Genomic DNA, 13,052 nt, shown 5'->3' with positions numbered 1-13,052 from the left:
TAGTTCAAGAAATTAAAAGACTGGCAGAAGAAACTGAAGAAGCACCGCAGCAAGTTATCACCCAATCTCTTTCAACGATAAGTGAAGATGCAAAAGCCAAGTTGCTGATAGTTCATCATTTACGTCACAGTGTCAGACATCACCATCGTTAATAATCCATTATCTGTTCCGTCGAATGTTGGTGAAATTGATATTCCAGATCATTACAAATTTACACATGATGGCCAAGATTTTCTTCTGTTTGATTCTGGTTCAGACAGTAACAACAGTATGTTAATCTTTGGAACACGTGACAATCTCAGACTCTTGGAAACAACATCTCACTGGTTTCTGGATGGGAACTTTCAAAACTGCTCCTGCATTTTTTTTCAACTGTATACCATTCATGCACTAGTTAATGGACGAACCATTCCATGTGTTTATGCATTACTGCAAAAACTCAGGATACGTATATTAAACTGTTTGAGCCATTAACTATGCTAAATGTCAATTTGAAGCCGATCAGCATCGTGATCGATTTTGAATTGGCAATTATAAACAATTTAGAAAGAAGTTTCCCAGACAGTGAAATTAAAAGATGTTTCTTTCATCTAAGTCAGAACATCCACTGGAAAATTCAAGAGAATGGTTTGCAACAACATTACCAAGAAGATTCTGACTTCACACTGAAATTAAGAATAATGCCGGCTCTTGTATTTGTTCAAACAGATGAAGTTGAAGTTATCAGTGCTTTTGAAGAATTGTAAGAATTTCTACCTTCAGAAAGCTTACCAGTCGCAGATTATTTTGAAGATTCTTACATTGGAAGACCACAACGCCATGGACGATGGCAACCAACTTATGCCATCAATATGTGGGATATGTATCAACGATCCGAAGATGAATTACCAAAAACAAATAATTCAGTTGAAGGATGGCACAAAAGTTTCCATCCAACCATGTGGAAATCTATTGGATTTCTCCAAAGAGAACAAGCATTACAACAAATTTACTGCACTCAAATGTTGGCCGGTCATCCATCACAAACTCCGAGAAAGAATTTTACTGATTCAAATGCACAAATTCTTACCATAGTTCGCAGCTACCATGATTGCAACATTATGGACTATCTACGTGGGATAGCACACAACCTTTCTTTCCAAGTATTAATGCATAATTAATAATATTAAACTACATTTCCTGTAAAAGTTTCAATATTTTAAATGAATTAATTTTTTTCTCTGTCTATATCCTAAAATATGCATTTTAGGTATTAGTATAATTTTAAATTTGTATCCATATTTTGTTGTATATCAAATAAATTTTTGTTAAAATTTTTATTTTGTCAAATAAATTTTTCTTAAAATTTTTGTTTTGTCAAATTTATTTTAAAAGATTTATTTTGTGAAATAATTTTTTGTATTGTTTGTTGTGTCAAGGAAATTTAAAGGGTTTTTATTTTTATACGGGGTTAATGTCCAGTGGGAGATTAAACATGAAGTTGTTGACAGAGAGGGGGGGGGGTTAATGTCGGTTTTTTTTTTTTTTTTTTTTTTTTTTTTTTTTTTTTTTTTTTTGTCGAGGGACTAATTGTCCTGTTACACCATGAGCATACTGGATACAGTCATAAACGTGTGTTTAAATAATTAAACACATATTTATTCATTTAGTTTAATCCTTTATCCAAGTGTGAGCAAACAAAGTTTGTGCCAGAAAGTATCTTTAGGACTGGGGTAAGGTGGTGCAACACCAGGGTGATCCTTGCAAAGGTGGAGCAAGTTACTATCACTCCTATCTCAGTATCTCCCATATAATGCAAAACACATCTCCTTGCGGATATGTCTAATGTTATGCATTAAGGGAAGGGCCACTACCCAGACTAGTTTCGACCTTTATTAAGGTCTCTTCAGTGGGAGCCAGGCCCAAGTGGAGATACCAGCCAGAAGCATTAGCAAGGTCATCTCTACCTATAGGAGTTACCAAATGATGTGCCACCTTTTTAATAAATTACTCTGGATTTAGAGAAAGATGTTGAAAGTTTATTTTTCACTTGGTTAGAATATAATAAATTTAGTTTAATCCTTTATCCAAGTGTGAACAAACAAAGTTTGCACCTGAAAGTATCTTCAGGACTGGGGTAAGGTGGTGCAACACGAGGACGACTCCTTGCAAAGGTGGAGCAAGCTGCTATCACTCCTATCTCAGTATCTCCCATATAATGCAAAACACATCTCCTTGCGGATATGTCTAATGTTATGCATTAAGCGAAGGGCCACTACCCAGACTAGTTTCGACCTTTATTGAGGTCTCTTCAGTGGGAGCCAGGCCCAATCAGGCGCAAACTTTGTTTGCTCACACTTGGATAAAGGATTAAACTAAATTTATTATATTCTAACCAAGTGAAAAATAAACTTTCAACATCTTTCTCTAAATACAGAGTAATTCATTAAAAAGGTGGCACACTGTTTGGTAACTCCTATAGGTAGAGATGACCTTGCTAATGCTTCTGGCTGGTATCTCCACTTGGGCCTGGCTCCCACTGAAGAGACCTCAATAAAGGTCAAAACTAGTCTGGGTAGTGGCCCTTCCCTTAATGCATAACATTAGACATATCCACAAGGAGATGTGTTTTGCATTATATGGGAGATACTGAGATAGGAGCGATTGTAGTTTGCTCCACCTTTGCAAGGATCACCCTGGTGTTGCACCACCTTACCCCATTCCTGAAGATACTTTCAGGTGCAAACTTTGTTTGCTCATACTTGGATAAAGGATTAAACTAAATTTATTATATTCTAACCAAGTGAAAAATAAACTTTCAACATATTTATTCAATCCTATATTTCTTGTTTCAGTCTGGCTACCCTCTCCTAAGGATCCTCAACAACCGCTTTCTGTTCCAAGTATTTACAATTTTTTTGTTCTTGCAACTTATCACATTATGGTCATACTGGGAAAGCTACAAACATCTGCCTAGAAGAATATAAGCAATACGTCTGCTACCATTAGTATGGTCAGTGAGGTCTAGCTAACCATGCCTTGGATATCTTGCACAGAAGTAAATGGAAGAAAATTATTATGCTTCACCATAACAAATACAAATTTGAAAGACTTTTTTGTTTAGAATCAGCAGCAGATTTAAAAAAAACTAATCTAATTTTCATAAATATAGTTGTATTAACCACCTTACCGGCCATTATGGATCAAATACACATTATCATATGCTTCGTATCCCTCATACATTTCAATGTAATATCAATGGTATTACAATTTTAATATTCACATCGCATCCATGGTAACTTGCACGTATCTATATGTCCTGGATGGTAGCGTGGTTAAACATTTGGAGAAAAGAGCAAGGCTAATAATAATGCCAAATACCTGATGTATTACTGATCAGGACATGGACTGGTTATTACTAACACCATGTTCCAACATAAAAATGTACACAAATTCACATGGAGAGAAGATGCAAGGAATAAGAAAAGTCTCATTGACTATGTTATTGTCGATAATGATGTTTTCTCCCTGGTGCAGGACACCACAGTGTATAGAGGATTTGAAATTGGAAGTGATCACTATTTAGTCTTGAGCAGGATAAAATTGAATTTCATTTTGAAAAGAAGAACTTGTAAGAATGTTTTAAAGCGAATAAAAGTTGAGCAGCTCTCAGATGTGAACTGTAGACTAAAATACACAAAGATTATCGTGATGAAAAATGAAAGAGTTTGAGAACAGGAACCATACTTTGGAGATTCAGTGTCAAACCTTGAGGAAAACCTTGATTGATTCAGCCAGAGAGGCATGTGATGAGAAAAATCAGAACTCCATTGGACACAGGAAGTTAAAGAGACAGTGAAAGAAAAGAAGAAAACATATCAAAAGTTCCTGGCAAATAAGTCAGCTAGTGCTCTTAGAGAATACAGAGACAAATGTAAGAAAGCTAAACACTGTGTAAAACTAGATAAACAAAAGTCATGGGAAGAACATAGAAAATAAATATCAAGAAGGTGACAAGATATTCTGGAGGTTGAAAAAGATATCCTTGAAATATGGAGTAATTACTTCGAAAAATTGCTAAATGAAACAAGCAGTGATAGCACACTGGTAAAAAACACTCAACAGGCAGTAGTCAGGAATACATATCCATACTTAGTATGGATATGTATTCCTGAAGTAGAAACAGCCATCAAAAGCTTGAAATGTGGAAAGGCAGCAGGAGTAGATGATATTCGACCAGAAATGCTGAAGTATGCTGAAGTTTTCCTCTGGAAAACGACCCAGAGGAAGACCAAGATATAGGTGGATTGATATGGTAAAAAGTGCCTTAGAAGATAGAAATATAAGATCTGATAATGTTGGAGTCTTGACAAGTATCAGACTGATTTGGAGGAAAATTGTAGATAGGAAGTTAGTAATGATGTAAAATTTTCATGTAGTACTATCATATCCTGTACACCTCTTGAGGGCACATTGCAGGAATTTGATGATGATGATGAGTTGTATTAAACTTCCCAAAATTTGGAAACTTTAATTCTTAGGTTTTCTGCCAAACAGCTAATGCTGGCCAATAGCACCCATAGAGGGTGCTCCTCATAGGACTTTATACTTTCACTCTAATCTTTTCTACTTATTGTTTTGTGTAATTTTGTATATTTTTGCAGTTTTAATATTGTTTCCCTGATGATTAATTATTTATATATGCTGTATTTATTCCATTAAACTTTATAATGAGAACCTCCATATAATCTGTACAAAATGCAGAGAACCAAGAATGTCATATTTAAACAAACTTAAAACCAAAAAGAAAAATGATGATACAGTAAGATAAACATATCAGGATAGCAAAGTAAGTTCCATGGCTTACAAATGTGACAAAAATGATACAGAATTTATCAAGAAATTCCAATATATTTCATCCAATGTTATATGGATATTGTCAGGGAGATAGACTGTTAACTACATTCAAGAGATGAATCAAAGTAATGAATTGTAAATTATGCATACAGTAGCAAACAAATGAATCTGAACACTCACATTTCAAAGGAAATTAGGGACACTCACATTTCAAAAAAGGAAATTATGAAAATTCTTCGTTCGGATGATTTCTACAATAAAAAATAAAATTTTAATTTCACAAGAAAATAAGTACAAAAATTATGTACTAATTATGTTCTGCGAACTGATGACAAGTGTTCTGCCGGTGAAAGATGTCACAAATGCTACAATAAAAAATAAAATTTTAATTTCACAAGAAAAATTTTAATTTCACAAGAAAATAAGTACAAAAATTATGTACTAATTATGTTCTGCGAACTGATGACAAGTGTTCTGCCGGTGAAAGATGTCACAATTGCTGTAAAATTAAAACCACATACTGTAGCAAGAGTCTCTTATTTTACCAGCATGTTGTGAAATAGTAAACAAGACAATGTTTACTATTTCACTGTTTACTATTATTTTAAAATAAAGAGCCAATAGACTTCATTTCGGCGATGTAAAACATTATTTAAATTAAGGGGATATTAAATCCCACATTGTTTTAAAACCGAATAAGAAACTCAAAGATCAGAATCAAAGAGTTTCATGCCGAATATAGTAACTATAAAAGTATCGGCGACTACTAGCCTAAGCTGAAGCATGTAGCCCAAGTATGTAGTACAAACTAGGGCAACTCGTAGCAAAGGTGGGGAAAGTTCTGATTGCTATTCTTAGTATTTCCCATAATGTAAAACCCATCTCTTAGGAGATGTATGATGTTGTACATTATGGTGGGAGGTCACTCCTAGACCGGTTTCAATCTTTATTGAGATCTCATTAGTGAGTAGCTAGAACAAAATAATACTAAGGGTATAGCAAAAAGAACTTATGTACTCTACTATACGAGTTGTCAAAAAGGTGCACCCATAAATTATTTTAAAATAAAGAACCGACAGGCTTCATTTCGGTGATATAAAACATTACTTAAATTAAGGGGATATTAATTCCCACATTGTTTTAAAACCGAATAAGAAACTCAAAGATCGGAATCAAAGATAAGTTCTTTTCGCTACACCTTTAAATTTTAATTTAAATAAAGTAAACATTATGTTTCGAGACGAAGCAAAAAAGGAAATTATGAAAATTCTTCGTTCGGATGATTTCTACAATAAAAAATAAAATTAAAGATATGTCAGATGATATTGAGAAAGCAGTTACCAATAAACTTTCCAAACAACATTTTTTTTAAAAATTGACGAGTCCACTGACATTAGTGGTAAAGCTCATATACTAGGATTCATTTGTTTCATTAACGAAAATGAAATAGTGAATCGATTTTTATGCTGCAGAGAACTGCATATTTCCTTGCTTTGGGCTGTGGCAAGAAGTCCACCAACAGAATGCCTTGGCAATCCCTGAACACTGTGGCCATAACTTTTTGGATAGTGGGAACTGTCCTGAAAATTTTGTGCACAGAAGATTGTGGATGTTTCCAGGTCATGGAGTCTTGTTTGCTCTCCGGGGTTCCAATGATTGATCAGTTTATCAATACCAGTACTGAAGAAGTCTGTGCCCATGCCCACTAGCCAACCTCACTTCTCCTGAGGAACTTCCTCATCTGTAATCAAATGCTTTCTGGAAAGGTGTTTCTTGAGGGGGGGGGGGGGGTGCTGAACAAATGGAAGTCTGAAGGTGCTAAGTTTGGGCCATGGGGGGGGGATGTTTCCCAACGATTACAGCACAGCCACTCACTAGCGGTGTGCACAGTGTATGGAGTAGCATTGTCGTGCACTAAAATCACACTGCTTGGCAGCAGTCCTGGTAATTTACATCAAATGTTGGCATTCAGTTTGTCCATTTGTCCAACATAGCACAGTGAAGCTCTGCATTAATTATTCCTCGCTTTGGGCTTTGGCAAGAAGTCCACCAACAGAATGCCTTGGCAATCCCTGAACACTGTGGCCATAACTTTTTGGATACTGGGAACTGTCCTGAAAATTTTGTGCACAGAAGATTGTGGATGTTTCCAGGTCATGGAGTCTTGTTTGCTCTCCGGGGTAAAGTGATGAACCCATGTTTCGTCTCCTGTGACTAGGCAAGCGAGAAAATCCTTTCCTTTATCATTGTATTGCAACAGATTTTCCAGACACATCTCCATGCATGTGCTCCTCTGACAATTGTTGGGACACCCAACTGGAGCGCACCTTTCGAAAGCCAAGGACATCATGAACAATTTTGTAAACAATGGACTTACTCAAGTACATCACTTGTGCAATTTCCTACAGTTTCACTCACTGGTGTTCAAGAACAATGCCCTTAATGTGTGAAATGTTGTCTTCTGTCTTGGTCACTGAAGGCCTGCCCACCCGATGTCGATCTTCAATATCAACGTGGCCTGCTTAAAATTCATTATACCAAAAACACACCTGCTTCTTTGACATCAATCTTTCATCATATACAATAACCATTTTATGGTGAATGTCAGTTGGTGAAGCCCCTTTTGCTTGCAAAAAATAACTTCACAAACATTTGTTTTGCACCAAACTGGCATGGTAGCTATCATCCTGCAACCGGAATTAACTGTTAGGTGACAGTAGCGCCACACTGCAATGGCATTCTTTTTTAATGTTATTAATGGGTCTATCTATCCACCATGTGTTATCACATTTCTTTTCGTCATTATTAAGGAAAAATGTGTTACTTTTCTTTTTGGAAACCCCCTTGTAAAATGGCCAAGTAATTTTTAGAAATGTAGATAGATCTGAGCTCTGAAAAAAGTTAGAAAAACTAATTTATTTTTTAAAACCTTCTTTGAGATTTCCTTTATTACAGATTTTTTCATGCATTTTTATGCATGCTCTCTTGTCACTGCATAATTTTTTTTCTTCCTCATCAGGATGCTGCTGCTCTAAGAAAAATTATTGTAAACAAAAAATTGGAGCTAGATCAAAGAAAGAATATTCCTTCAAAATCTAGCGAAAGAATACGGTAAGTAAATAAATAACATTTCAGAATTAGTTTAAAAAAATCCTAGTTTCTTTGCAGATTTCTGTTTTTCTTGTTGGAAAAAGCTTGGATATTTTTGTTTATGTGAATCCCACCTCTAAAAGATTTGTACTTCATATGAGACTTCAGAAAGTAAATGGTGAGCTTCTTCAAGTTGCCTCATATTTTCATTAAGCACATCTTACATTCAATGTTGAAATTCATCTAAAACTTAAAGACAGTCACAAATGTTTATGCTGCAGTAGAATTTGAATCCACATTTCATAAATATAATTCTTCACATACTTTTGAACCCATCAAACTAACATCTCTTTGTCAACCTTATGATATACCCATATCTATTATGGATATGTCATTGTTATTGTTACTATTATTACATGATACTTCCAAGGAGTACATGTTTATGCAAATGTTTATGCTGCAGTAGAATTGAATCCACATTTCATAAATATAATTCTTCACATACTTTTGAACCATACATCAAACTAACATCTTTTATTTATCAACCTTATGATATACCCATATCTATTATGGATATGTCATTGTTATTATTACTATTATTACATAATACTTCCAAGGAGTCCAAGGGCTCATCATGGGGAAGGCACTCTACTCTACTGCACAACTCGCCATCACTGCCACTTCCACACAACTTGCTGTCTTCACTACTTAATCATCTGAAATCATCACATCTGAAATAGAGTGTTTTTTTTTGGATGAGCAAATACTGAAGCTCTCCTTTAATCTCAACAAAAACAACAATGGCTGAATCAATTTGTACAGAGCCTAATTTCTAAGATCTTCGGCCCAAATAGTTTAGGGTTTCTTCTACTCTATTCCCAGAAAGGACTAGGACTGCAACCTTTTGCTTGTTCTTTAACAACTCAGATTGTTTTAACTTTCATTATAGCAAAGTACAGATGTGCTATAATGAAAGTTGGAACAATTCAAATTGTTCCATAGTTTATTATAATGGTGTTGTGGTGAAAGATGTAGTGAAAGTCTGCTGTACTTTGTTATGGTACATATTTTTTTCTGACACTGATACTTAGTTGTGGTACATACGAGGGTGGTTTGAAAAGTTTGGTAAATTTCCAATAGATGGCGACACATTTCATTCATTCATACCAGCGTTGGCACATATTATCTTTTTCATGACCCCTGGTAAAATTTTAGCCCTGTGCAACGTGTAGTTCTTGTTTGGCAAACATTTAAAATGACTGTGTTTGCATTTTCCATAAAAACAGAGAAAAGCGAGTTTTGCGCAGTGATAAAAAACTTTTATTTGAAGAAGTGGATGGCCACAAGTTAGATGCAGTTCGTGAGGACTCTGTACCAGCATTAAAAATATTTATCTATTTATTTTTGGATAAATGAGTTTCAACATGGTCGTAAGTCCATTGAAGATGAAATGCACTCCTGATGCCCTACTGAGGTTACTACAAAGGAAATGATTGGCAGAACCTATGGTATCGTTATGGAAGACCGCCTAGTGAAAGTGCGTGAGATTGTAGGCATTTCAACTGAATGGGTGTATAATATCTTGCATGAAAAATTGCATATGAAAAAGGAGTGTGGCAATGGGTGCTGCAATTGTTGACTGTTGATCAAAAACGCATGCGAAAAGACATTTCGATGCAGTGTTTGGCGATGTTTAATCGCAATTCACAGGATTTTTTGCTTCGATTCGTGACTGTAGACAAAACTTGGATTAACCACTACACACCTGAGTCCAAGCAGAAGTCAATTTTTGGGATTCTCCAGGAATTATCATGATAGACTGTTTGGAAAAGGGTAAGACAATAACAGGAGTCTATTATGCATCATTGCTGGACTGTTTAAAAGAACTGAAGGAAAAAAGGCCAAGATTGGTGCACAAAAAAGTGCTCTTTCATCAAGACAATGTACCGTCCCACACATTGGCTGTTGCAATAGAAAATTGCACAAATTGAGGTTCGAATTGGTTCCACATCCACCATATTCTCCGGACTTGGCCTCATGTAACTTCTTCTTGTTCTCAAACTTAAAAATTTGGCTCAGTGGGAAAAAATTTTCTTTGAACGAGGATGCCATCAAGGCTGCCAATGACTATTTTGCACAATTTGACAAATCCTACTTTTTTTAATGAAATGAAAAAATTTTAAACTCGCTGGACCAAATGTGTAAGCCTCGATGGAGACTATGTTGAGAAATAAAAGTGATTTTTTTCCAAAAAATCTGTTTAACTTATTTTTTTTACCAAACTTTTCAAACAACCTTTTTATTTGTTTGTGATACATATTTGTTTTATACATTTTGAAGATGCTGAGTTGGATCAAATGAAATATTAGCAGGCTTAATCAATTCTTAGTTTATTTTGATGTATTGTGGTGTTATGGTGAATAGTTTGCCGGCCTGGTTGGTCGTGTGGTTAGTGTATCCGCTCTCCAGCCAAAAGGCTGACGGTTCGAATCCTGCCGTGAGCATGGAGGTTTGTGATTGTCTGTGGAGATTCTAGTGGTGGTGGGTGATACATGGTGTTGGTGTAGTTGCAGTTAGTTCTAGTTGGTAGATTGAGTGGTGAAGACAGAGAGCTGTAGAGCAGGTGCCCTCCCTCAATGAGTCCTTGGACTACCTGGAGGTGTCACGTAATAATAATAATTAGAGTAGTTAATTTTTGGTAAGGCATGAGAGAAGTCTTGGACTATAATGAATTTCATAAATATAATCTTCATATCACTTTTGAACTATATATCAAACTAGCACCTCTTATCTAGTCACCTTATGTTAATAAATACCAACCTGTAAACTTGTCCTATTCCTCCCTTCTAAAGAGGATTTCACAAGAGCCACAAATGACTGAACCAATTCTTTTGCTTCAAAGCTACACAGAATTTTTTTTCCCAAAGACAGTGTATTGCAGAATATTCACCAGCTGTGGTTGTGTGTGTCAAAATTTGCCAAGAAATTAAATTCTTGTTTATTTTTTTATGCAAGTGTAAGTAAAGCAAGTTTGTACGTGAATTATATTCACAGCTAGACTATTTGAATAATGGTTGATGACTTCACATCAATTGCTTCAGTATCCCATAATGCAAAACACTCATCCTTTCAGATGTATATAATGCTGTGCATTATGGGAAGGGCCACTACTCAGACTAGTTTTTTTGACTTTTATTTAGTTTGATTTTGATTTTTATTTAGGTATGTTGCATTAATTCAACCTTGCCATCTTTTCTGAGTCTATCTTCCACTGTCATCAGTGGGAGATAGACTCAGAAAAGATAGCAAGGTTGAATTAATGCAGAAATGTTATATTTCTCAGATACAAGTATAAAAATCATTACTTTATTATTAAAATACCCCGGATTAGAGCTAGCTGTAATTTGTAACCAAGTGAAAATTTTTTCACTTGGTTACAAATTACAGAAACTTACCAAGAAATTATCATTATCATCATTAACATCTTCAGTTGACTGCTGGATGAATGCCTCTCCAATGCTTCTTCCATTTTGGCAGATCTTATGCAATCTCTCTCTCTCTCTCTCTCTCTCTCTCTCTCTCTACTATAAATGTCCATAACATCTTTTTATCTTATCATCCATCTTACCACTGGTCTACCTGGTTTCCAGTAAATAGTTCTTGGTATTCATTCTGCTGTTCTCTTTGCCCATCTGTTTTCAGACATTCTCATCACCTGTCTGACCTGGCACCATTTATTGCCTTTTATTACTGATGCAATGTCTATTACCTTTGTGTGCTTTCTAAGACAAGTATTATTCTTTTCATCTAACTACATTATTTCTAAAATTACTCTATCCATATTTACTTGTGGTGTTTTCAGTTTCACTAGCTGTTATTTAGTCAGTCCCCAGTTTTCACTATCATAGATTATTGTTGGGAGTACACACTGCTTGCGAATCTTTCTTTTTAAGTAGCTTGGTAATTTGCCTTTAAATATATCTCTGTTCATTCTTTCTTTCTTAATCCTCCTCTTCTACCTTTTTTATGGTGTCAAGGTTTTTTTTTATTTTTTTTTTATTCTTACAACAGCAGCTGTCTTGAGGATAAGGTGGTTGGCCCTATGCCTCCCAGTGTGTCCTATGTCTGTAGATGCATGTGTTCACAGGGCTGGTTGACCTGTTCTAGGGGATGAAAAACCCAAGTTTCTGGGTGAAAAAACCCCTATCTCTGTATGAGACCAGCTTACTCACCTTTCCTTGCAAGAGACCAGATAAAGGTTCCTCACGTCACTGATGGGAATCGAATCCAGGTCTTTCTTTAATGACTGAGCTATGGAGGCTCATATATCTCTATAATGGTTAAAAACTTTCTGTCTGTTTTTATTCTGGCTGTAAATTTCATTATGATTTCATTAAATGCACTATTCCAATCTGCCAAGAAATTGTGTTCTTGCTTAATCCTTTATCCAAGTGTAAGCAAACAGTTTGCATGTGAAGTATCTTCATGACTAAGCTATATATATAGTGGCTGATAGCTTTGCATCAATAGCGTTAGTATCCCACAATGCAAAGTGTTCATTCTTTTAGACATGTCTAATACTATTGCGTTATGGATGTGTGCTTTGTATTATGGGAAACTGAGGTAGTTGATGTGAAGTCATCACCCACTATATACAAGTAGCCTAGTCATTGAAGTATCTTCATGACTAGACTACTTGTCTTTTTTTTTTTACTTAAACTTTCAAACTCAGTTCGTGTGATCATGTAGAAAATTGTCATAATTTAATATTTCATAGTAGTTATGACTACATAATGATCTTTTGGTAAAATTTGACAGTTGAGATCAGAAATAAAATAAGTCATCTAGAAAATCTAATTCAGTAGTCATCTAGACAATGAAAATAGCCAGAAATATTGAAAATATCAACTGCATTGGGAACGGGGAACTTATAGGTCAAGTAAAACATTTCAGCTACTTAGGCACAATTTTGAAGATGGTAAATTAAATATGGAAATAGACAACAGAATCAATAAAGCCAGTATGATAGGAAGTCAACTGAATAAATTTATATGGAATAAGAGAGAAATTAGTCAAAACACTAAATTTAGCTGTATACAAGACAGTGTTAAAACCAATTTTAACTT

The 13,052-nt window shown here is 35.2% G+C and overlaps 1 protein-coding gene across 6 annotated transcripts in view; it reads left to right on the top strand.

The window, feature by feature from the left end:
- polybromo (protein) overlaps nt 1-13,052 on the top strand; it is a 686,480-nt gene that overhangs the window by 123,656 nt on the left and 549,772 nt on the right. For all 6 annotated transcript variants that reach the window (XM_090406695.1, XM_090406694.1, XM_090406697.1 and 3 more), the window contains one exon: nt 7,856-7,947. In XM_090406695.1, coding sequence (XP_090262821.1) covers nt 7,856-7,947 — 92 coding nt within the window. The remainder of the gene's footprint in view (nt 1-7,855; nt 7,948-13,052) is intronic.

The sequence above is a fragment of the Typopeltis vanoorti genome, chromosome 16 (assembly GCF_054136105.1).
Source record: "Typopeltis vanoorti isolate ZY-2024b chromosome 16, IOZ_Tvanoo_1.0, whole genome shotgun sequence".
In the NCBI taxonomy this organism is placed as follows: Eukaryota; Metazoa; Arthropoda; class Arachnida; order Uropygi; family Thelyphonidae; genus Typopeltis; species Typopeltis vanoorti.
Note: the sequence above shows the minus strand (reverse complement) of the source record. Positions and strands in the feature narration are given on the sequence as shown.